The sequence below is a fragment of the Miniopterus schreibersii genome, assembly GCF_964146895.1.
Source record: "Miniopterus schreibersii genome assembly, chromosome: 5".
NCBI classification, from domain to species: Eukaryota; Metazoa; Chordata; class Mammalia; order Chiroptera; family Miniopteridae; genus Miniopterus; species Miniopterus schreibersii.
Genome location: NC_138106.1, coordinates 27,774,616 through 27,801,121, shown reverse-complemented (window position 1 = coordinate 27,801,121; position 26,506 = coordinate 27,774,616). Strand labels below are relative to the sequence as shown.

Below are 26,506 nucleotides of genomic sequence, written 5' to 3'. Positions count from 1 at the left end.
AGCCCCAGACTTTCCAGATCTTACAAGTTCCCAAGTGATGCTAATGCTGCTGGTCTGGGGATCACATTTGAGAACCACTCCTCTGTGCTGTTAGGAGCTACAGGTGGGACCAAAGCAAAGAGAAGATAAGAAGCAGATCTCTGGCCGAATTAAGAAAGACTCTTACATTTGGAGTCACTCAACAGGTGGGTGGGGTTGCCTCTTGGGAATGGTTGAGCTGTCAGGGGCACGTAGATCTTGGGACATTTGATGAGAAGTTGGCCTACAGGGCCTCTAAGATCCCTTCCAACTATTAAACTGTTTGTCATGAGTGCCAAAGACAAGCTATAGAGAGGCCAAGAGGGAGGGTTATACTCTCCCTGCAGGGGTACTTCTCATATGGCCACTATTCAATGTTTCAATTGTGTTTGAAGACCTAAAGTCACTTTGGTGATGGCAATGAAGAAATGCTAAGAAAAATATTTCCTTAATTTAGGTAATATGGAATTACAGTTTAATGAAACATCACACAGGAACAAGAGAAATTTAAAGAAAACATTTATTCACTGCAAATTTATATTTAAGATTTCAAAATTTCTATGAAACTTTTTTAGCCAACAATGGTGAAATTTCAATTTTTAAAAATCATAACATGTAAATCAGAAAAAACAAGGTGAGTAATCAAAAAGGACTAAAATGTACAATTATTTCAATTTTTATTTTACAAGAACATAGAGAAAAAGTGTTTAAAGGTCAAAATTACTGGCAAATATTTCAAAATCATGGCCACAGATATAACAAATTTAAGAGGAACATTGCTTCAAATTTATTGTCCGTTCTTTTGACCCTAGGACGAAAAGAAAAATAAAGTAGAGTTTATTTCTACAATTTATCAAAGAGAATAAAGTGTCACTTCTGACATTTAATTTCACCCTTTTTATGTCACAGGAACCCAATGAGGGATGACTCAAGTAACAGTATCATGGTACCACTTAAGAATTTAAGAGAAAACACCAGAGAGAAGAAAATTGGTGATACTGGTAAATGGAGATGGCAGAAAGAAATAAAAAAGAAATATAAGTGTAATAAAATATCTGGCATAAGCATAAAACAGTCAGGAAGAACTGTTACTTTTGTGGGTAGGGCCATCTAAGGAAGTGTGGAATCTCTCTGTTGAATATCTCTTTTGGTCATTTACTGTTTGTTTTGTCTGGTTTGGATTGGTTTGGGGCTTTTCGAAAATTAACAGAAAGAGTAAAGGGCACTTTCTGAAATCTTTGAATGGCAGCCAAGAATTTAAATTTGATTAGAAGGAAGGGGAAGATAGCACTTATCAAGTCCCATGCTCAGTGTAAGGCTCTCCGTAGTAATTACATCATTCCATTTTGCAACATGCGAGGTAGGTGTTATCTCCAGTTTACAAATGAGGAACCTTAGGTTCAGAGAGGTTCAATATTGACTTGCATGAAGGTACTCAGATAGTAGGTAACAGAGGAAACAATTTCACCTCCAGCTGTCTGACTTCAGTAATACCATGGCACATCAGGTTTTCCATGTGTTATAAAACTGCTGAAAGCAATTTTTCTTCAATAAACCACTGTTTCTTGGTATGAGAATTCAAATCTTTTTCCTTTGTAGTCCTTCCTGGAGATTCTTCATGGGTTCCAGTGACCATAGTAAATTCCCTCATGAGATGTGAATTGTTTTTCAATTTGAAATACCCCCGCTCTAGGTTCAGGTAAAATTTTAGCTCTGGCTAGGAAGACATAAAAATGACATCTAGCATCGCAATCTGCGACTCTGCTACCGTTGATCTCTCTGCTCTCAGTCCCACCTTTCCTGCTTACCTTACACAGTCCTTGTCCTCAAGGAACTCACATTCTTGCAAAGGAGCTGAATACATGTGGCTGTCACAGGAAGGAGGTTGGCCGTAGCCTGAGTGTGAAGGGGAGCCATAGAAGGATGTAAAGCAGAGGAATAACAAGAGCAGATCTGAACTTTAGAGAGCTCATGTTAGGGCCCATGTGGACGATACTTCTTAAGAAAGACAAGACTGCAAGACTGGAGTCAAAGAGGTCTGAATGAGAGAAGTTGAAGGGCTGAACCGGGACCATCATGGTTAGTACAGAGAAAGGGAGACGCGATAAAGAAATATTTAAGAGGTGCAGTTGTCAGGATATGGTGATTGACTCAGTCAGGTGTGAGGAGTCAAGGATGACTCCCGGTGTTAGGCCTGTCCTGAGTGTCCTGAGTGCTGGCAACTGAGCTGGAGATACAGGAAGAAGAGTAGGTATTGAGGACAAGGAGATGATAAGCTTCATTATGACATCTTGAATTTGATGTGTTTGAGGACACCCAGGAGAGTGTCCAAAAAATAGTCAGATATAGAGCTCATTAAGAGTGGTGGAGAAAACTGGGCTACAGATACAGATGTGTGGGGCATTAGCCCAAAGGTAGTAACTAAGGCCACCAGCCTTTAAGGGGTGAGCAGGGCAAAGGAGCCTTCTGAGAAGACTGAGAGGAAATAACATGAAGAAGGAAAGGAACCAAAGCAAAAGGTGCATGTGAGTCAAAGGGAAGAGAATTTCATGGAGAAAAGTGGTCAATAGTTTTGAAGGCTGTGAAGAGGTCAAAGTGGACTGAAAAGAGTCCATTGGGCTTGGCTACCTATAGGTTATTCATGGGTAATCTTTGTCATGGGAGATTCAGTAGAAGAACAGTTGTTAAATAATACATATGGCCTAGATTTAGACTGTCTCATAGACCATGCCCTTCAGCACTAAGTGTATTATAAACTCAAAGCAAGTCATCATTTGCATCTGATATGTGACCAACGAAAGACATGGAGTGTCCAGTGGCAAGCTCCAGTACCTCATTGGCTGAAGTCCTCTCATTTCTTCTGAGTGCTCACAGTGTTTTGGTTTTTTTAAAATATGTTTTTATTGATTTCAGAGAGAGGAGGGGAGAGGGAGAGAGAGAAATAACAATGATGAGAGAGAATCATCAGTTGGCTGCCTCCTGCACTCCTCCTACTGGGGATCGAGCCTGAAACCCAGGCATGTGCCTCAACCAGGAACTGAACCATGATCTCCAGGTTCATAAGTCAACGCTCAACCACTGAGCCACACAGGCTGGGCTGGGCTCACAATGGTTTTTAATTAATGATGAAACTGAATATTTACCCTAAATGAGAGAAGAGTAAGACTTACACATGGAATCCAATTGCCCTGTCTTATTCCTCGTGGAACCCTTTTGCATCTTCCTGGGCCCCTCTCTTGTCCCACATGCTAACTGTTACTAAATCCCGTTGATCCTACCCCCTAAATATCTCACGTGCATCACCCGTTCTGCATGCCCAGCATCACTCCCTAATTTAGAGCTTATTCCTCACCTAGCCTCTTGTCCTCCTGGCTCAAATCTCGTTTCCCCTCAGTCCCTCTAAGTCAATGGAGGACCTGAATGTATGCTGCTCATCTTTCTGTCTCTACCCTTTAGCCTTTAGCATAATATTTGACACTTAATATATTTTCAATAAATGTAGAGGAGTAAGTATAAGTAATGAATATTATATTTAGGGCTTTGGGTGCATACTCCTTGACACATGACAAGAGAAAAGTCATATACAGTGAACAGAAGATATTCTTATCACATAGGTACTAACTACCACCCAGCACTTAGTAATTCACTGCTTTAACTAGCACTTTCCTTTTCATCTAGGTTAGTTATGTGATGTAAGAGAAGTAAAACATTTTAAAATAATCCTTTTTTGCAAATAAATTGGAGTTATAAGTTTCTTACTTATTCAATAATATAATGGTGAGGGTTTTGTTTGTTTGTTTTTGTTTTGTTTTTTAAAGACAGCCAACAAGATAATGCTGTTTGGTTTGATATGACAAATTGAATATTGAGCAAAGAAAGGTTTTTTTCTAAAATGGTTAAAGTGATCTGTGAATCCGTGACAACTCTCATACCATCTCTCACAAATAATATTGCTGGTGTACATGACTTCTTGAGCTCGCATAGTAAGGCCATGTGGTGTCCCCCAGCAAACACATCAGTGTGGCACAGGACAGGTAAAGAGAGAGCCAGCCATTGCTGCTCACATTTCTCCCTTCTGAATGTTAATCTTCTCCAGTGGAATAAAGTTGTATATCAAAATCAGAGGCTAAGCCAGATCTGGAAAGGTCTTAAGAGACTGGCTGGCCAAGCTCTGTGGTCTTAGAGATGAGGAAGCTGAAGTTCACCTCTACTGATGTGTATAGTGGTGTCCATAGTCCCCGCTGGCTCCCAGGGTCAGTCTGGGACGGGAAGTGTCATTATGTCATTCCCCACCCTACACAACCCCCATTGTTTTTCACCTTAATTACTTCCTCTGTTTCTCTCCCTTCTTTCCTATGGGGAGTTAACTTAGTCATCCAATAATAGCCATCAAGTATTCTCCTCTTTAATTAATAAAATTTAAAGTCTCCAACCAGCATTGTTACATTTCTAAATGGTTTTGTGCTCACATATTTGCACCACTAAATCATTCTGAAATATTCACTAGTATTTACAAAGAAAACTGAACTTATATGATTACAGAGAATGGCAGCTTCTGATTTCTACTCAAATTTCTGTCTTTTTAGAAAACAAAAATTTCCTTTTTATTTTAAATATATTTCTTACTTGTTTTATAGGACTTAAAATTTCATTTAAAATATATTATTAATGAGAAGATTTTACATTAACAGTAAGGAGCAAGGAAAAACCCCACTAAGATATTTTATATTAAAAGACTTACTGACTTTATGTCAAAAGAAAAATACATTGACAATAATTTATAAAGTAAAAATTGACAAAAAGCTATTCTCAGGTTACTAACCCCTTCCTGCCTATTGCTCTCTCTTTGAAAAAATATCAAGTTTATTTTAACATATTACTTTAGCCCCTTCCCCTCTCTTAGTAAGTTGCTGTCATCCTTGGCATGGTTCCACTGATTAAATAAAATAAAAATATTCTGGAAAAAATAACTTCCATATCTAAAATATGAGCTATTTTTTGTCTGTGAGAAACATAAGAAAGATTGTTTATGAAAAGCAAAGACTATTCAAGGTCACTTGGAATAGGTAGCAATGAAGATATACCACCTAAGAGGCATGGCCCAGCTGCAAGGAGGCTGGGCTCCACGCCCTGAGAGACCTGGGAAAAAATCCTGGCTCCACATGGGTACCTCAACAGCCTCATCTGTGAAATGGGGATAATGAACTTTGAAGTTGTGTGAGGAATAAAGGAGGTAAAGCACCTGAAAAATAGGAACTGCCCAATAGCACCTACAATTATTCTTCTATTACCCAGTTTTATGTAACTGCTATTATTATTCCAGAGAAAATAATGGGACCACAGGAATAGTAATGCCCTGAATTATCATTACTTTTCTAGATTTGGATTTTTCTACTGACCAATTTGAAGAAACCACATAATGGAATTTGTTAGGAAGAAATGCAATGGAGTCTTACTGTTCCATGGTCCTGTTTGAGTTTTACTTCAGATTAACCCAAGGGGATTTAGTTCCTAGAAGCAGCAGAAAAATCTGCTATAGCCCAACAGGAGGCCTCAGACCTTGAGGATCAGAGTCACAGGTAAACTTATTTCAAAACATATTTACATTGTTATATTTATGTTGCTAATGATGCAGCGGAGATCCACTGGAGGATCTGAAGCCAGTATATTGCTGCTTGCTAATCTGTCTTCATTTTGGAAGAAGAGGGTCCTCCACTGATAAATATTTTGTCCCCATATGTTTTCGAACTGCATTTAAAGGGTTTACCTACATCTTTTATGGGAAGCAAATAGCTCAATTCATTGAAAAAAATAATTAAAACCATTGTCTCACATGATAAGGGGGAAAATATTTTCTTTCCCCCTTTCATTAAAAAAACAAAACCCCAAAACCCAAACATAACAATGAATAATGAAAGGAAAACAAAGGAAGCCACTCCATTCCTGGAGGAGGGGCAGAGTAGCTGCAGGGGACAGCTGCAGTGCGTCTGGCGTCCCAACTCTTTTCTTTCCCATCACTTGAAAGAATGTAGACAATTCTGGCTATGATTTAGTTTCTCGACTTAAATTCTGTGTTGTGCTCATTTGCTTCCTGCACTGTGTCCTAAGCCGACAGGGTCACTTTAGCCTGCGTGCAGGGAGGGGCACAAGCAGGGAGCGCTTACTCCTTTCCCAGCTCCACCCCTTCCCATGAGGCCTTGAAAATTTGGAAGGGCTCACTGTCCTAGTCGGCTCTGCCTGCTAGAACAGACTCCCATAAACTAGGTGGCTTAAACAACCAACATTTATTTCTCATTGTTCTGGAGGCTGAAAGTCCAAGGTCAAGGTGCCGGCAGATTCAGGGTCTAGTGCCAACACTCTTCCTGGCTTGAAGATGACTACTTTCCTGCTATATCCTTACTTGGTGAACAGAGAGATATTTCTGGTCTCTTCATCCTCTCATAAGGGCACTAATCTCATCATGGGGGCTCTACCCTTATGACCTCATCTAAACCTAATTACCTCCCAAACGCCCCACCTCCTAATACCATCGAAGTGGGAGTTAGGGCTTCAACATGAATATGGGAGGGGGGGCGTGGCAGACATTTAGTCTGTAGCACTCACACGATGCCTTTGTGAGTGTTTAGCAAAATCATCAAACCCTTTGTGGCTCAAGCATTTCTCACTGTGGTTTTGGTTGGGTACAAATTAACTGCACCCTCACACACCATTGCTGTGTGACCTTCAGCAAGATTCTATGTGTCTTCCCTCTCAAATCCATATGTTGAAGCCCTAATCACCACTGTGGTGATATTTGGAGGGATATCATTTGAGAGGTAATAAAGTTTAGATTAAGTCGTTAGGATGGAGCCCCTATAATGGAATTAGTGCCCCTATAAGAAGAGAGAGCTCTTCCCCTTCCCAGGAGCTGGTACAGGAAAGGCTATGTGAGCACAGAGTGAGAACGTGGCATCCACAGGCCAGGAAGAGAGGCCTCACCAAGAACCAGTCATGATCTTGGACTTCCAGCATTCAGAACTGTGAGAAATAAATGTGTGTTGGTTAAGCCATCCTCTCTGTGGTATTTTGTTATAGCAGCTCCAGCTGACTGGAACACAAGATCACTTCAATTCTACTAAACTGAAAGACACAGAGAGGAGAAAGAAATAATAAATGTGGTAATTCCTGAGGAGCGTTTAATTCATTTCTGAAAACATGTTTTTGAACTTACAGAAAAATACTCTTAGAAGTGAATGTTTTCTATAATATTGACCGGTACATATGGATCTGAAAAAAACTGACTTTGTTCTATGATAAAATAAAGTACAACTACAATTTTTCCCAAATCTTCCTTCACACCGTCACTTTTTTCTTTTTTACAAATTTTTATACTTTTTGAGTTTCCAGATATGGACTATATTTACGTAAGAGAATTTTAATTTTCAGGCAGACACTTAAAAGTGCAGATTTTAAAGGCATTTTTGGTGTTTTGTTTATATATGAAAGACGTGTGAATCAGAGGCATATTTTACAATATTTATTATAGTTTTCAACAAAATTTTAAAATATTACTTATTCCTTTTAGCATGTCAGGACTCTAACAGCACAACTATATTAGAGTTCATTAAATGTAGAATCACTATATAGAATTCTGTATCCCAACAAGTGACCCACCTTTCCTTCTAAGGAAGTTGTGTGTTTTCTAGAATTTTGATAAATACTACATTTATTTCAATGCTGGAAGTTGAACATAGCCGATATTTCTACCTGGTAACAAAGGTTTCTACCTAGTAACTAAGGCTGTATGTGTTCCTTGTGGGCTCGGGGCAGTGCTAGTTATTAATACCTAACATCACCTCACCTTATGTCAGCTACTCATCTTCCCTAATGAAACATGATCGACCACGATGGTGGGCTAAGTGGTGTCTAGTTATCCAAAACCACTCACCAAAGACATGCTGCTTACTAAATTTATCTGGAACTCTAACCCAAACTAGTGTTACATTCTATGCAGATGGGAAAACTGAGATTCTGTCCAGAAGTGACACTAATATTATCTTGTCCTAGGAAGAGAATTTTCATCAGAATCTCTTGGGTCATGTGTTAAAAATGCACATTCCCTGCCGCCAATCCCAGAGTTTCTGACCCAGTAGGAATGATCTTGGATTAGATCCAGAAATCTGGTTTAACAAGATACTGATGCCACTGGTCCACTAGGAGAAACATGTTGTACAGGGTGGGGCAAAAATAAGTTTACAGTTGTATGAGAAACAGAGTTTATTCTTGTATCCCTGTTTATTAATTATTGTATTATTTTTCATACAAATGACTGTAAACCTACTGTTGCCTCACTCTGTAGTTGTTTTGCATCCTATTAGCTTAGAAATCGCACACCAAGAACTGTATCCTGAACAAGATGGGCCAAGGCAAAACTCTGAAGTTGGAGAGCTTTACTCTGTTTTTAATTAATTTGTCCCCAGGTACTTTAGGTGGCGTCACTATTGGGTCTTCATGGGGCTCGCTTACCCAATTCTTTGTAAATTTTTAATTTTTTTCTCCCTGCCTTCTATCCTAGGTGTCTAATTGACTATCCATGCTGAGGAGTTATGGATCCCAACACTTAAATGTGTGTTTCTCCCAGACATATGCTCCTTTTAACAAAGGGCTTTAGAAATTCAGGATGTTCATCACGAGGGAGAAATCTCAAATACTAAACTTCTAGATGCCCTGGCAATATAATAGGGGAGGCAATTTTTGTCTGTTCATCTCAACTCTTGGTGAGGGTCCTTGTAAAATCAACTCTGTTCTGAATAATGTACAAACTAGGAAAAGGGCTTGCACCAGACACTGAATCTGCCAGCATCTTGATCTTGGATCTCTCAGCCTCCAGAACCATGAGAAATAGATATTGCAGACTTATGTAGAACTTCAAGAGGACCAATTGACCACAAAAGGCTTTGAGAGTGTCAATTCTTGTATTTTTAGCTTTAATGGTTGGTGTTCATAGGATCAAATGGGGAGAAAAAAATAACTGGCTAACCTTACTTAAATTCACCTGATCCTAATATAATACTGACTTGAATCATAAAGCCAGTATGAGAGTTTTCCCTGGGGAATAGCTCTTTCCAGAAGAAAGCTGTTCAACCCACAAAGCAGTGACCCAGTATCAATACCCGTAGAAATTTAGAATCAGAAACCACTTGTGCTCTTCTCCCAGTGACCCTGCTCTAAACCTCCTGGGGGCCAGAGCCATGCCTATTACGGTCTAGCAGAGGAGGAAAGGTTGGGTGACAAGGAGACACAGAATAGATCTGGCTGCTTAAGAGAAATGGCTCTGGGTTCTGAATCTAGACACATTAGCTTGACCTTGGGCAAGTTATAGAAATTTTTTAGCCTCAGTTTACTATCTGTAAAATGGGAAGTACACTGATACACAGTTAACATATAGTTCATGTTTCTGTTATTATCATATCATTAATATTATTATTAGCTCCTTTGGAAAAAGTTAGAAAATAAAATTTGATGTTAGCCTGTATCAGCCTCTCTGCAGGAATAAGAGTAGAAAGAGTGGGATGTATATCTTTCTGAATGGGATGGAAGCTAAATGAAGATATCTGTATTTGACTAATATTAAAAATAGTAAGGGTGCTGCTTTCAATTACCACACAAAGCTCTTAATATTTATCTCAATTAGTAATTTTTTAAATTGCCTGTTGAGATAAAAATTAGCTGGTGCTACTACATCCATACCTTTAGTTATCACAACAGCATATTTCCATTCATTCCCACAAAAACAATTATTGAGCATCTATTATGTGCCAAGCACTGACAAGCATGGTTATATAGGATACAGTGCTGAATAAGGGACAGATTTACTATTAATACACAAGATCTTCCATTTTAGCATTCAGGGTGGAACAAGAACCAGCTCCCCCTTTCCTGAAACTTACGTTGATGTGTCCATTCCAGATAAGCCTTGCAGAGAGCTTGAGGAACACAGCCAGGGACGCACAAAACATGGCAACGCTCAGGCACAGGTCAAGGGTTTGAAGTGTCAGGTGGTACTCTTCGTAGTGTGGTGGATCCACGCACACCGATGTGAATTTTGCATACGGAAAAGGAAAGGCAACTGCATAGCCAAGATAATTGGTCCCCGCAACCCCCGAAAATGAGTAGAAGCAGTATGGGCCGAGGAGAGCCGATTCCAAGGCTACTGCAAAATGCAGTGGACATCCCATAAGGCTCAGAATCACAAACGTGAAACTAGCTTCCCACTGAAAATAAAGCAGAAACAAATTGTTACTTTGGGAACCAGATTTCCCAAAAGCTTCTTAGCAATAAGAAGAAAGAGATGCCAGGTCTTAATTTCTCCCCCGGGGAAATGAAGGAGAAATGGGCCACAACCTTCTCTTAGGCTCTTGTATCTTCCTCTTCAGTCCACATCATGGAAGAATAACATCAAACAACTGGGGCAAAAAATGAAATCATGAGATCAATCTCACTCAACAAATATTTATCACCTGCCATGTGTTGAGAACCAGTCTGGGTGGGAAAAACAGATGACTAAACAGAATCCCTGCCTTATCCTAGGACCTTGCCAATCAGGGTGTGGTCTATGGCCCACTGACACCCCCTGGGCCATTGATAGGAATGCAGAATCTCGGGTCTCACCAAGATCCATTGAATCAGAACCTGCATGTTACCCAGATCCCCAGGTGAGTCACACCCACATTTAAGTTTGAGAAGCACTGCTGTGGCCACAGGAGAAAGATTTCTAATGAGATCAAGGCAGTCTTTCTATATGCGGGGATTACTTGGTTCAGTATTATTAAAATTCAAGATATTCTGACTTTTCATTCTTTCATTAAGGGGAAAGAATACAGGGAGATTGGGAGGAGATCCCCAATTGAGGAGTCGATACTTGAAAATGCGTTATTGAAAGCAGAGGAACCTATAGATCTCTTCCTTCAAGATGAAACCCAGGAGCACTAACATTGGCTCTGTCTTCCCCAAATGACAACACTTAGAATAATCACAGGAACTTGTAGAAAATGTTTGGAGCAGGAATCAGATAAAAAATTTTAATTGAAGACATAGTTTATTACTAAAATCTATCTTAGTAAGGCATCAGTTAGACAGAATTCAATTATAATGGGAAATGACATTCTCCATGTTCTCTATCCTGAGCTAGTAGAGATTTGATCTTTGAATCCACTGTACCATCCTCCTCGATGTTGTGGAAGTAAAAGGGGTTCTGTAATAAAACGGACAAGTCCAGTGACAGAAAGTAACCTCACCAGGTAATCTGATCATAAATTCCTAACTGGGCAGATTGTGGTGGGAAGTCACGTCTCAGGCTTAGAACTTCTTTAGTAAATGTTTATCTTCGCCTTAAGCAAATCCTGCCCCATTGTCCTTGTGTATCTAGGTTGACACACCTTTGAAATGTCCCTTTTCAGACCCCTCCTTCTAAGGCACAACCACCCTAAAGAGAGCATGCAATCTTGCTTGTTAATTACACGGCATCCAATCCCCATCTTGCTCTCTCCCACTTCCACGTAATCTCCCTTATGTTCCCTCCTTGATTTCAAATGCGTAAAAGAACCTGCAAAACTGTCATTCTCCGAAGAAGTTTAGATCTTGCTTCTTGGCAATTGTCGTCAGTTTTGACTCAAATAAAATCTTACAAAAATTCTTTACAGGTTTGGACATTTTTCACGTCAACAATGTCTACATGTTTACCAAGTGTCTCTGGGTCCACTCTTTGTGAGCCAACTGTAGGAGTGCACCGGCTGTGACGGCCTGCGAAAGGAAGATGGAAGAATAACATCCACGATAGAATGTACCTCGGGAAAGAGTTCAATCTGTCTCACAACTTGACAACTTTATCATGAACTAGAAGAAACAGCAAATGGCTGAATGGATTTATGGCTCCGATCTCCTCTTCATCCGTGATGACAATGAGGAAAACAAGGCATTAGTGTCATAAAGATATGATTCATTCAAGCTCATTTTTTGATTTTCTGTGTTGTCTTTGCTATCACAGTTATAACCTTTGCTACAGTGAGGTGCCACTGCAATAGAAGCTTGGCTTTATAACCCTTGCCATATGTTCCATTTTGATTAATTGTCTATTGTTCATCTTTCTTACAAATTGCTAAAACTGCACATGGGAAGAACCGGAATGGAAATGTGTCACAAAACCCTGAAAACCCTCTCAGCGGCAGCACTATCTTTTCCTATTTGCTTTCTCTTGAAAAGCCTGTTGGTGGGATACAAATACGCAATCCCTGTTTCTCAAGTAACAAAGATTATCATTAGAATGAATGCATGATGGGGTGTTTATTGTTCTGGGTGCAGTGGTGTCCAGCTTTTCAAAAGAGAGTTCTTTATAGTCTCCGTGGAAGGAAAAAGGCCCAAAGTACAGAATAAAAATAGTTACACAAAGAAGGGAATGGTGTCACTAGAACTGAGCAATAGATAATGAAGAAAAAAAAAATTCTGGGCTCATCTTTGATTCAGCACCAGGTCTGATAAAGGAGACCTTTGTGGTCACTGAGCCTGGAAATCACTTATTCCAACCCATAAATCGTTTGTTCCTAGTCAAGAAATATTTTGAGACTGAGAGAGAAAACCAGGAGGAGATGTGCCTGAAATAAGATATAGAATGAGGGCAGGCCTAAAAATAGTACCATTTAGGTTTTTGACAGAGAAATAAACATGAATGTATATATATAGTCTCAACAAATATAAGGGGGAGAAAATCAGAGCTTCTACCAGTGTGGTTTTGTGGTATGCTGCTTTTGTAGCTCTGGGTCTGGCATATTTATTATTTTGAGACCTAGCATTTCATTTTCCTGGCATATTTTATTTTGAATGTTGGATTTAGAGAATTCGAGAGGGGGGAGCACACACATACACTCACACAAAACTTCTCATGCAGCTAAGCCTGAAATTCCAGACTTGGCATCGCCATACCATAAAACTCCCATGGATAAAAACAGAACCATCTGTAGTCAAGAGAGGTTGGCTTGATTCTGCAGGAGGAAAGTTTCCAAGGGACCCTATGGAGGTTGAGCCAGCACAAATAGTACAACAAAACTGTAACAGTGCTGGCTAAGCCCACGGCCAGTCTACGCTTTCAGAGGCAAGGCGCTCAAATGACACGTCACTCCTCTGTGAGAAACACTAAAGCAAAGGAGATAAAAGCAAGGGAGACACCTCTCTGCTGGTTTAACTCCAAGCAGATAGCTGACATTATCAGATGCTTAGATTCCAGGTTGCCTTAACTACTTGGGCATGAACTGTTTCTTTCCTTTCAAAAGTTGAAAAATGCTGTTGTAGCTGCCAGCTTGAATTTTACTTTGTTTACACAAAACTTTGAAAAAGATCTTTCATGGAGTAGGCTGGTGCGTGAATACTAGTAACTTGTTAAATCCACCCTGCAGGACGGGGCTCAGGAGCCCAGCCCACTCATCTTTACTGGTACCCCTCCCCCCAGCACTGTGCACTGGAGATGGAGTGGGAGTGTGCCCTCAGGAGTCACAGCCTTCCCCTTTTATTTCTTTAAAAAAATGTTTGGGTTTAGATAGGGAGGGGGAAAGAATAAAAAAAAGGAAGCAATTTGAGGTAGGGAAGAGGTCAAGTGGGAAAAGGAAAGGTGAGGGAGGGAGCGTCTGAGAGGGATAAAGTTGGGCAGAGCCAGCAGTCAGGTTGTGAGGAAGCACAGGGTGGGGTGCTTGGGGAGGGGGCACTCTCCTTCCTCAGTTCCTCTCCACAGGCTGGTAAGTGCTCTATGGGCAGTTCTAGGGACAGTACTTGGGTTTTGCAACAGTTGCGGCTAATACTCTGATTGCATGATAATTGTGAGCCCTCCCACTAAATCTTTAAATTGCTCAAGTAAAGGATGCAGTTCCCAGAAGAAGATGAAGTGAAGGAAGCAGGGAGCAGTCACAACAGAAATAGAAACTTTTAGAGGAATCATTTTGATATGGGCTAATTTATTCACGTATGAACGTCTGTTATGGCTCTGTTACAGACAAGGGATGTGATAGATGCTGTGTAGATAGAATGATGACAACAGTTAACATTCATTGAGCACTTACTCTCTGCCAGGCACTATCCAAACACTTCACACGTGTTCACTCATTATGACCCTATCATGTAGATCTACTTTTTTGTTGTTGCTATTAATTCTCACCCAAGGATAATTTCCCCCCATTAATTTTTAGAGACAGTAGGAGGAAGGGAGGGAGAGAGAGAAATATCGATGTGAGAGAAACACACTGATTGCACCCAGACCAGGGCCAGGGACCAACCCTGCAACGGGGTGGGGGTGCACAGTGAGAACAAGAAGAAGGTTCTCGTAATTCTGATTTTTCCCCTCCTCTCAGCACACTTTACTGACCTGATTATAGTCTCTCACCTTGATGATTGTTGACCCCTGAGGCAGCAGAAAACTGTACCTGGGTTCTGACTAATGGTCACAAGGTTTAAGGCCCTAGCAGGCTAAAAAAGATAACATCTTAATCTAAGTTATGTTTCAGCTCCTCTGCCAGTAAGTCAGGATGACCCTCTTGGCTACCTCTCCTTGAAACCAGTTCTGGATTCCAGAGCTGACCCCGGAGTTGTCCTCAAGACCTGAAGAAACAGGCACTGGCCAGGTAACTCAGTTGGTTAGAGCATCATCTCAATAGACACAGCTTGCAGGTTCGATCCCCAATCAGGGTACATACAAGAATAAACAAATGAAAGCATAAATAAGTGAAACAACAAATTGACGTTTCTCTCCCTCTCTCTTTCTAAAACCAATCAATAAATTTTAAAAATACATTGCCCTAGACCTGAAGAAGTGATTTATTACCCTTATCTCACCTCTGACCAATCAGCTCCTAAGAGACCCAGACTCTTAACCCACGGTGTCTTGTGATTTTGCCCTATATAGTCTGTAACCTACATGCCATGGGGGAGTAGGCTCTTTCAGGACACAAGCTCACCCATCTCCAGACTGGCCAATTTTAATGAACAAATTCCTTTCTTTACTGCAAACCCCCCACTTGTGTGCATTTTTTGTCCAGAGGTTCAGGCAGAATGAACTTAATTATTGGGCTCCAGTAACAATTAGATGTGATGGGGTAGGAGTGGGGCTGAGGATGGGCTGGTTTCAGGCAGTGCCATCCAAAGCACAGTCCTAGGACCAGCAGGACAAGTCCTTGGGAACTTGTCAGAGATATAGAATCTCAGGCCTTACCCCAGATTTACTGAATCAGAGTTTGCAATATGTTTTTATTGATTTTAGAGAGAGGAAGGGAGAGGGAGAGAGAAACATCAATGAGAGAAACATCGATGGGCTGCCTCCTGCACGCCCCCTCCTGAGGATTGAGTCTGCAACGGAAGCATGTGCCTTGACAAGGAATCCACCCAGTAACCTTTCGATGCTTGGGAAGATGCTCAACCAACTGAGCCATACGGGCCAGCCAGCACCAGAGTTTGCATGCTAACAAGATCCCCTGGTGATTCATATGCACATGACAGTTTGAGAAGCACTAGTTTAGAGGAAAGGATTGAGTCAAACATTGCTCCAAGGTTTGAAAAAGACAAGGAAGCCAGGAGAAGAAATTGTTGTTTTTGGTGGTAAGAAAAATTTTTTGGACAAGCTGAACTTAAAGAAGTTTAGGATATCTAAGGGGGAAATTGACCATCAGGTGGTTAGAAATCACAGAACTGTTGAAGCTGTAAGAGACTTAAGCGGTGGTGAAATTAAGTCCCTCCTGTAACAGAGAAGGAGCCTGGAGCTGCATGGGTAGGTCTAGCCCTATCTTTCTCCCAAGTTCCCATCTCCAAGCAGGGTTCTGGGTGAAGCACTTTTGCTCACCATTGGCCAAGTCAGTGGGCCCTCCAGGCTTCAGATCTTGTGAAACTCACTGTACTTTGGTTTCTTCATAGGATCTTGATCTATAAGATTAAGTTTTCCTGGATTAAAGTAGAGCTCAGACCTTAAGATGCTATAATCTCCTTGCTGCATACTTTCCAGCAGATGATGCGATTCAATAACTAGTTCAGAGATTCTAAAAAAACTGCTTATCGTGTGGCTGGCAGAATAGACCTAGGAGTCTGAGGACCAATATTTGTGAAGAATTCAGAAAGCCTTGAATGAAAGGCACTGAACAAATACAAAGCGCTGTGCCACTCGTAAAAATCTCTCTCTTACAAGTCTCCAAAGAGATAGGGAGTCATTTGCAAAGGGAAATGTCAATACGATTGAAGCGTATAAATTATCTCTTCACCAGAGGAAGATACACTTTGCAGGCAAGTTGAGAAATGACTGGCAAGGAAGGTTGCGAAATGAGTCAGAGGCCTTTTGAAGTTGACCCTGATCAGACAGAGCTGTGGTTCAGTAGAAAACTCACTTAGGAAAAAGAAATTATATTTCAAATTTAAACATTATTGAAAGTGAACACTCTCATTGCTTTCCTTTTCATGAGGATTTTTTCCTGCTTTAGTATAAATACCAGCTTGACCTTTAGTTTTTGCAGTCTAATCAGAGTTCAACTGTGTAAAGAATTCTTTATCACCAGCATGGAGAGCATGGGATTTATTCACTTATTCAACAGTGTTTATTGAACAATATTTATTGAATATATCTAGTATGTGGCTCACTCTGTTCTAAGTGCTGGAAATACTGTAATAAACAAAATAGAAAATACAACAACCACCCTGCCCTTGTACAATAAACATTGGAGGAGAGCAAACAAACAATAAATAAGCAAATTATACAGGATATTAGATGGTGATAAGGGCTATGCGGAAAAATAGAGCAGGGAATGCCAACTGTGGGGAGGTTTGCCATTTTAAGTAGGGTAGTAAGGGAAGGCATCAGTGAGAAAATGACATTTGCTCAAAGACTTAAAGGTTAGGAAACAAGCTGTGTGTGGGAAGAGCCTTCAGGGGGAGAACAGGCTGTACAAAGGCCCTGAGGCGGACACATCTTGGCATATTTGAAAACAACAAGAAGTCAGTGTGATGGGAAAGAAATGAGCTAAGGAGATGAAGTCCAGGAGGTAACAGAATGGGGAACTCAGCAAGTCATCAGGGAGTGGGATGGGAGAGTGAATTGGGTGGCAAGGGGTTAGGAACAAAGGGTTTGGACAGTGAAAGGCATGGTATCAACCAGCACCTGTATAGGGCTTTAATATTGGCAAAGATCTTTATTATACAATCTTTGCTCAGGTTGCATTTATTCTCTCAGAGCCTCTTAGGGTTGGAGAGTTTCACATAAGCTGTTTTTACCGGTAAAATACCCCATTTTATAGGCAACAGCAATGGGGTACCGGTTAGGTGAGGGGTCTTCTCCTGACCCCATACCAAGAACATCAAAGTCAGGACTTGAAAGTAGGCCCACCTCTTCAAATCCAACCTCTCCAACGCCATTTCCCCATGCTGTGACTCTCAGAATAAAATAGTCACCAGCTAGCTCCATGCTGGAGATATGCCATATAGATTCTCTGGATCTAATTGCAAAACAGAAGTTTGTTCTATAACAAGCATATATTCAAATTACCAATATCAAATCTTACCAGATCACGAATATCTGTTGATTGTATTATAATAGACTTTGCAGGGATAGGCAAAGAATTATAAGAAAGGAACACAGGGTTGGGCTATAATCTGATTTTGTTAAACTTTGGGTCAGATGTGAAGTCATAATTTTTAAAAAATTAAAGAGTAGAAAATATTAGAATTCATTTCACAGAGAAGGTTAGGTGTGGTTTTGTGAAACTTGTTATATAGATCTAGTTATTTATATGTATCAATATCTATCTATTTACCTAGAGAAAAATATATAAGTGGAATTACATATGTTTCAGATGTAAAATACTCTTTTTACTTTGTATCACCAATAAGTTTGGAAGCTACTTGACTAAATGTAACTGCCATCTTTGCATTCTGGTAGGTGTTTAATAACTTTTTCTTTGAATTAATATATAGTTTGGGTAGGTGTTAGGGAAAAGAGCAAAGGGCCAAGGGAGTGGTGGATGTAAAATAATGTATTTAAAAAGAAAAGAAAAAAGAAAAACACCATCGAATGGTCTCCTCATTCATTCAGCTCTACACTCCGGCTTGCTCTCATCTGCACACTATCATTAAACCTCGCTGGACCGAGTTCTGCCACCATAAAGACCTTATTTTACACTCCATTGTAACTCAAAGCATTTACATGTTTTGTAAATAGGTAGATTAAAATTATATTTCCTAGGATCTCATATTTAAGTACTATCCCAATTAAAGTCTGATTTTTTTTAAAGACTTAAAATGTTGCCCCTCCCAAGAGTGACTACATTTTAATAGAAAATTTCTTAAGAGCAAAAGGCTCTAAATTGAATTCTCTAGTCTTCAGTGGTGAGCACCAGGTAACTTGGGGGGAAAAATGAAGGATTTGTTGTGTCTGTGAGCCTCTGTATCTCCTAAGTCATACCACCCCAAAGCCAGGGCTAGATGGGCCACTTCTTTGACCCATGAGTCTCACATACCAGTTTGATCTTTCACCTGTGCAATCAGTCAATGAGCAGACAGTGAGCACCTACTTGGTGCCAACTTGTACTTGGCACATGCATACCTTCCTAGAGAACTGGGAAGTTTGTGAAGTTAGTCATCCAACTTCTTGAATTAGTTTCAGGTCAAATAGTTGTGTGCAGAGAAAAAGGAGAGAGAACTAAGATTTTAGGCTTGCAAACTGGGGTTGTAAAGATACATGTCAGCATTTCTAATGAAAGCATAGTCTGAAAGTTATTTTACTTTGTTTTCTATTTTAAAATAATTTTTATGGTTGATATTTTGATTGGATTTATTGCAGTGACATTGGTTAATAAAATTATATAAGTTTCACATGCACGATACTGTAATGCATCATCTGTATATTGTATTGTGTGTTCACCACCCAAAGTCAGGTTTCCTCCCATCACCATTATCCTCCTTTACCCTCTTCTAGCTCTCCCAACCCCCTTGATATATATAAACTTCCAATTTCAAAACATATTTTAATTTCCTAGAATATCAAGGTGAGAAGATTAAAACAAAATAACTTTTTAAGAATTTCTTGAACAGTATTTCTGTTATAGTATACATAACATACAGCACACATAATAAAGTGATTTTCAGAAAAATCCTATATTTAAAATGCAACTAATAGAAATTAATGTTCTAAGGTAAATTCTGATTTTCGGTAGAATTTTAATTTTTTCATATTGTTGGAAAACTTAAGAAGGTATGTTATTCTGTTTCCTCTTTCCCTCCCTCCTTCCTGTATTCTCTCAATATATGTAACAAAAAGTTTTCCTACCAAAGCTCCATTCCAGATGGGACAAGCAATCCAGACACTCCATCCTATGAACCAAAGCTTGAAAGAAAAGACTGGGAAGAAAGCAATAACTCCGGAGAAAACACTGAGAGCCCCCAAAGTAATGAGAATTCGGCCAGCAGGCTGGTACAGGCCCTGCATTTTCCTCTGTGACTTGGGTCCTTGGTCTCAAATATGTTCTGTTACCAAAACATGAGGGTATGTCAGGCCTCAACAAACACAAGTTTCTTAGAGACAGTAGCCATGATACATGTGGACTGTTGATCTACTTGGAAACAAGATTCCAAATGGTTTGACCTATGATAATAAATGGAATGAAATAACCCTTGACATAGATTTGACACAATAAATTCTCATACTAGTTTACTTGGAGAGGGAGAGAGAGAGAAATCAGTCCTCGTTTGGGGCGACCGCCTTCATTCCCTTCATTTCGCCCGTCGTGGGGAGTGACCACTTCCTGGCTTAATCAGGCTCAGAGCCTTGCTGACTGAGCTAATTGTTTCTCAGCTCAACCTGCCTAGTGGTTCCTGCATAAAGCCAACATCCTTTGTGCACAATAGATCCACATTCCCAGCACAATTTCCCACAAAACAAAGAAAACTAAGCACTCTGATCACCTTTCATTCCATGTAATTTAAATGATTTAAAGCAAAAGTAAGACCTCTCCTCTTTTTAAAGTTCAACCCTATTACAATTCTTTTTTATTTTTTTAATACCAATTTTTGGTATGAACTTATTCCTAAATAGGCATATGCTTCATTCTGGTGTTCTGCATTGTTTTCACTAAACCGGCTTCACGTTAGTTATTTTATTAGTAATTCAAGTATCAAATAACGCACAAAGATAGAAATACATGCAGTTGTAAAATAAACTTTGAGGGGTAATTTATTAGTTGAATAAAATACCGATCTCCATTTATTCTTGAATTGTAATTCAAATTTTAGCAGTCGGGCTTATGTACATTTAAGCAGTTGCAAACTTCAGCTCTTGCCTTTGAGATTGTGGAGCTTATGTGGTTTTGACCGATGGGACATGTTTGACTGTCTCTTCCAAGATAATATCTTGAAAACACAGACTTCATTCTGAAACTATCAGAGTCATTTTCCTACTCAATATTAACATCTTTTTTCTTACATAAAATGATGAGAAAGAATTCTATGGATGGAAATGCAGTGGCTCAGAGCATGGATTTTTGGCATCAGACAGAGCTAGGATCCTGTTCTTGTTCGCTATCTAACCAGGTATGTGTCCTTGGGCAAGGTCAAGTTACTTCACTTTCTAGGTCTATTTCTTCGTATGAGAAATGGGAGTAAATTAGTGCTTATCTCATCAGGTGGTGATTGAGATGGTTAAATGCGACAATACCTATAAAATGCTCAGCACTAAGCTCCTCCCGCATAGCAAAGGTGCTCAGTTACTTACCTGTCCTTATGCTGGGACATTTCATCTGGGGAGTTGTTTCACCATAAGACAGAGGCAGAGAATTGCTGCTCTCATCTGATAAACATCAGGCTTGACTATTCCTGATCAATTTAGTAAAAGCACCCGAAGGCCCCTCCCAAGTCCTGTGAGGAGAGAAGCTTCCTTCGGATTCTCTGATCTTTTTCTCTTTTTCTGTCTGTAATAGCCAGGCCGCAGCATGACCCAGATTTTGAAGCAGTTGCATTCCTGGATGTACAGAAACCAGAAAACCAGCTCCCGCTTCTGCTGTGGCTATTTCCCATCTTCTCTCAACGCGGGGCAGTGTAGTCTCCGATTTTCTCTCTAAGGCCTCTAGATAAATTCCACAAGGGCAGATGCTTGCCAGTCTCATATATCCCCTAGATCAGCGATTTTCAACCTTTTTCTTCTCATGGCACACATAAACTAATTACTAAAATTCTGCGGCACACCAAAAAATATATTTTTTGCCAATCTGACAACAACAACAAAAAAAGGTATAATTTTGATTCATTCACACCGGATGGCTATTGTTGTGTTGACTGTTATCTTTTTTAAATTTGACAGTCTAAGGCAAAAGAGGTCAGTGCCCCTGACGAAATAGTCAGGTATTGCATTTAAAAAAATTCTTGTGGCACACCCAGTGTGCCTGCTGGTTGAAAATCGCTCCCCTAGATGTATAAGACATTTCCAACACCTAGAATGTGTCTGGCCCAGAGCAGTACATTTGTCAGATTAGTTAATTAATCTATCAGATGTCCCAGCTCTGCATTTGGGGTCCCGGGGGCCTGCCAAGTGTGGATCTGTCTCTGTGTGCCCGTCGTTGCCAGGGTGTGCTAACGTTAGTGAGTTCCCCTGTTACAGAGGGAAGAGGCCTGTGACAAAGAAAGACTCATCTGTTCGGATTTGGTTTGAGCTGTTTCAACTTTCTCCTTTACTTTTATCTCAAGGTTACAGCTACATGGTATGTCAATATACTGTGGGTCAGATCACTCTCTCCTGTTTGCATGTTTGGGAAATAAAGACTGTTGAAATACTCATGTTAAACAGTACAAAGATGGCAAACAAAGAATATTTTTGTTTTCATTTGGGGATGGGGGGGGACTCATTCAGTGTTTGGAACATTGACAGGCTAACCCTGACACTGCCAGTGTGACTTGTAAACCTGAATTTATCAGTGATTAGAAGAGTCACTGCCACTTAATATAACAAAGAGAAGGGACAGGCAGGACTAGGGATTTCTTTCTCTGTTTTCCAGCTATACCTTTCTGCAGGAATCTTTCCACATGAATTTCCCTAAAGCAAGGAGAGTTTCAGGGAGGGCAGCAACTGGGAAGAGCAGGAAGCGCAGCTCTGCTCCTGGCCCAGGCTCCCTTTCTCATCTCTGCGTCCTCAGTGTTCAGCAGCCAGCCAGGCTCACTGCCCCCCGCCCCCCAGTCCCCCTTCAGGGCCCTTCCCTCCCTTTTGGCACTAGTTTACTGAAAGGTGGTGGGTCTGTAACCCTGGTGGAGGAGGTGGAGTGAAGGTCTTTGCAGGCTCCTTTGTAGACCTTACTTTTCCCTTTACCCAGGGACACCCACAACCTTGGTTCAGGGAAGAATGGTAGAAGTTCCACCGAACTCTTCAATCCAGCTTTGCCACACACAAAAAGCTCCCCCCACTCCAACAAAATGACATTTTGATGTCAACACTCACCCACCCATCCCCTGCAAAACAGTGCTCCTGGTCCCCCAACGAGGTGGGATAATGTTAGAAATGCTGGAGGAGAGAAGCTGATTTGGATGTTCTCTATCTCTTTAGATACATTCCTTCACATGTGAACCCTAGAAGTAATAGCTCTGGGTGTGCTATAGTCTTGGGTTGCTTTGTTTTTGTTTTGCTTGTTTTTGTTTTTTGAAATTAGGTTTTAAAGCTACAGAAGGGGTCCATTTTTTTTCCAAGATAAAATAAAATAAAATAAAATAAAATAAAGCTCTACATTTTAGATAAAACTAAGATGCTTTATTTCCCAGCAGCTTCAGATGGCTCGTTTCACTCATTTGCACACCAGAGAGGTAGCACCTGTAGCAGAAAAAGCATGAGCTTTGACATCAGAAAGACCTGGGTTCGATACTGAGGGGTACATCTGATACATAAAAAAGAAATGAAAAAATTGGAAAATCAATACTCTGCTAACCTCAACACAGTAAGTGATTCAAACACAATGGAAAAGGGTGCCTTCACATTGGAAAACACGGCAGTCACACCTTAACCAAGTGATCAAACTTTATATCAGCAATACCAGGACGACCTGACACCGTTGCCTCCTGAGGTGACTCAATGGAAGCACACACCATCACCCATGGAGTGTTTTTGGCAAAAATGTTCAGCCTGAGTCCAATCCCAAAGAAACAAATCAGACAAATTCAGATTATAGGGACATTTTACAAAGCATGAGCCTGGACGAGCCAAAATTGTCCACTTCCTGAAAGATAATAAAAAAAAAGTTATTGAAATGAATGGGAAAATTTAAGTAGGGCATTTATATCAGACCATACTAGTGTATGAACGTTAAGGACCTTGGGGGTATGAATGCCATCATAGTTAGGCAGGAGAATGCCCTATGGGTGAAACCAGGTAAGTTAGAGTTCTTTACACTTTCTTTCAACTTTTCTGTAGGTTTGAAAATTTCAAATTAAAAGGTGGGAGAACAAAAGGGGGGCGGGATTTAGCTTTATTAACTGCGTGAAGTGAATGGCCTAACTTTTACTCGGTCTTACAGTCATGGTGGCTCCATAATCCTTGAGCGTATTGGTGAATGTGGGCCATAGTGTAAGGAATTAAGGCAAAAGCTGCTCTGCTCTCCTTCAGCACCAGACAGGAATTGTGTCCCAGAACAGGAACGAGGGAACAGGTGTGTTAGGTTACACTGTGCAGAGACACCACTTATGCAGACACAAAGATATATTTTTTTCTTTCCAAATATTCCAGTTTCTTAACTGCATGAAAAGCCTTTCCAATGCTCATTCGTAAGGCACATTCCCCCACCTTTTTACTAGCTGTTGGGCTTCAACTTGGACTGAAACTTCTCATAATGGCTTGGGGTTAAGGAGAGTAAGGTTCAATTTTTATTTCCCTAACTGGGAATTGTCAAATTTAAAGCCTTCCAATCTGCAAGATGTTTGGGGCTAAGTAGAGAATTGTGCATCAGCTTGGGCTTACCTAATTCAGATATTATCTGCCTTTTGTATATCTGACCCTCAAATGTGTTTTGAAATCATCTGGAATGTATCAGAATTTTCCCATGTTTTTCCAAAGCAAAACAACTTAAGTGTGTCACCGGCAAACTTGTGCAGCTAGCAGTCGGCTCCCTCTCCCAAGCCTTGCAGCTGCAAGGAAACGCTCCTATTGGCAGACTTGACTGCGCCAGGCAGCCTCCCACAGGCTACTGTCTGTCTTTTTTGGAAGGGCCACTCGCTCCTATCTTGTGTTATCATGGAGACAGAGGAGCCACGGACAGAGCTGTGATTGTGACCGTGGCTGTGATTGATTGCTGCTTTGGCCACCAAGGAGAGGGGAAGAAACTAAGAAAACAGGAAGAGAGAAACAGTGGGGTATCTGGGGAAGACGAGTGAGGAAAAGATGGGGAGAGAGAAAGGACAAGAGAGCAGTCAGAGCACAGAGGAAAACAGGTCTGAAGCCAAAAACAGCTTCTTGCATCGCTCACAGATCCAAAGCCTGGGTCTGGACTGAGTTGATCCTGGGTCAGAGGAGTGATGGAAGCGATGGGCTATTCGTGTACATTTTATAAATGATGTTTGTCAGGAGAACAAAAGAGAAATAAATAGAGGGAAAGGGCAAAACCCAAAAACACAAAATGAAAAAGAAGGAGCTCTCTCTAAGTATCATGAAATGTTCTCAGATTGTTCTCGTTTTAAGTGCCTTTTAGGGACAGACCTGAAAGTCCTCTTAGACAGGAAATGCATATTCATTTAGTTCCTTCTCTGGGCATTTTCGGAAAGAAAAAGAACCAAAAGTTGTTCTCTTTCAACTTTTCTGCAGGTTTGAAAATGTCAGATTAATAAGTCGGGGAACAAAAGGGAAAAAGGGGTTTAGCTTTAACTGCATAAAATGAAAGGCCTAACTTCTACTCAGACATGCGGTCGTGCTGGCTCCGTAATCCTTGAGAATGATCTAGAGCAAGGGGGCTGCCATTGTTCAGTGAGAACCTAAACACACCTTTTGATTCAATTGTGTAAAAGGCAAAGAGAGGGGAGAATGGTGAGGATGCATTCTCAGAAGCCCTCCGCAGCTGTCAGTATCATTCCCATTTTACAGATGACAAAACTGAGGTTTTAGGATGTTAAATAACAAAGGCAGCACAACTAATTCGTGTTGAATCCTGATTTTGAACCTAGGAATGCTTGACTCCAGAGTTTGCAATTTTTCTCTCTACTACATCAGTATACAGGTGTACTTCGTTTTTCAAAACATATGTATGTCCGAAAATTGAACCATAAAGTATACCAAAGCCTATGGGGCTGAACTCAAGCCAAGGACATAACGGGAACGGAGATGCTGCTGCACACATACAAAGGAGACATTATTAGAACTGCTGATTCTACTCCCAGTTACAAAGAAAAAAACCAACAACACAGAGATTTCTTGCTATTTCTATTTTAAAATTAGAACAAAGGGGAGAACAAAAACCAAAGTTTCATTTCTGTGTATTGATGTAAAAAATCCCAGAGTTCCTAACTAGTGCATTGTGGTGGCTATTTTTCCATTTTTCAGTGCTCCATGTGTGGGCTCTCGTCCTTAATGTGGAGACAGACTGGGATGGATGGTTGTCGCCCGCTGAATGGCTGCTTCAGGGGTGTGGCCTAAAAGAAAATGAGTGAGACAAGGAGCAGCCTGGTGCAGCCGAAAGAAGTCAGGGCTGTGTGGCCTTGAGTGAATCAAAACCTCTCCTAATCTTGCTGTCCTTCTCAGCAACATGTGGAGATTAGACTAGATAATTTCTAAGACTCCTTCCATATCTATGATTCCATGACTTAAAATAAATCCCCAAAGAGCAAACGTGTCTATGTGGCCAAAATGCCTGTTCCTAAGAAGCCTTGTTTATCAGTAAGAATGTTATCTCCTTGAGGGCTGGGAACCGCTAACTAAATCCCCCCCTATCTGGTGCAAGCAATGGGCACGTAATAAGCACTGCACACTGTGCATTGGCCAGTTGGATCCTTGCTGGAGAGCGTTCACCTAGAGCTCCTCTAAGAAGGCCTCATATGGACCCTCGTGGCACACAAATAGGCAGTAACTGGGAGCCAGCAGCTACCAGCTGGATAATTAACAAACTGGTGATCTCAGTCCAGCTCTGGTGACTGTGTCATAAAATAATTAAAACTTGTCAACAAACACAGCAGAGGCCAAGGAGGGCAAGAATGGAAGGAACATAAAAATGAATTGCTCTTCTTCCCCAGCTTCTTGAAAAGGGATGAAAGCTGGGAGGGAACTGGTAGCATTTGCAAGCATGGGGCTCCTGGCGTAGATGAACGGAGGGGTGAAGAGTCGGTGAGGATCTGGACATGACAGAGAATTCACAGACAAGTAAATCCCCATCTACTGTCCAGAAGTGACTAGGTAGGGTGAACCTCCTAAACCAGTATCTCATTGGTCAGGAAACAAAGTCCTTACTCTGTTTTACAAGCAAGGGTTAAGATATCAGGAGCCTCA

General features: G+C 40.7%; 1 protein-coding gene across 1 annotated transcript; it reads right to left on the bottom strand.

Moving 5' to 3' along the window:
- Nucleotides 1-519: 519 nt before the first annotated feature.
- On the bottom strand, nucleotides 520-19,538 carry TMEM212 (transmembrane protein 212). The gene is made up of 4 exons (XM_081138037.1): nucleotides 19,337-19,538; nucleotides 11,740-11,799; nucleotides 9,948-10,271; nucleotides 520-826 (listed from the first exon to the last, which is right to left on the bottom strand). Exons 1-4 carry the CDS (start codon nucleotides 19,493-19,495, stop codon nucleotides 806-808), a joined length of 564 nt encoding a protein of 187 aa, XP_080994163.1. The 5' UTR covers nucleotides 19,496-19,538; the 3' UTR covers nucleotides 520-805.
- Nucleotides 19,539-26,506: the final 6,968 nt, after the last annotated feature.

Bases quoted from the DNA above. Each gene is read 5' to 3' on its own strand.
- TMEM212 (XM_081138037.1), bottom strand. From the start codon at position 19,495: ATGCAGGGCCTGTACCAGCCTGCTGGCCGAATTCTCATTACTTTGGGG. The intron at 10,272-11,739 runs GTAAACATGTAG...CTTTATTTTCAG, and splicing joins AGTGGACCCAGAGACACTTG to TGGGAAGCTAGTTTCACGTT. The intron at 827-9,947 runs GTAAGTTTCAGG...TTTTCGTCCTAG, and splicing joins TCTGGAATGGACACATCAAC to GGTCAAAAGAACGGACAATA.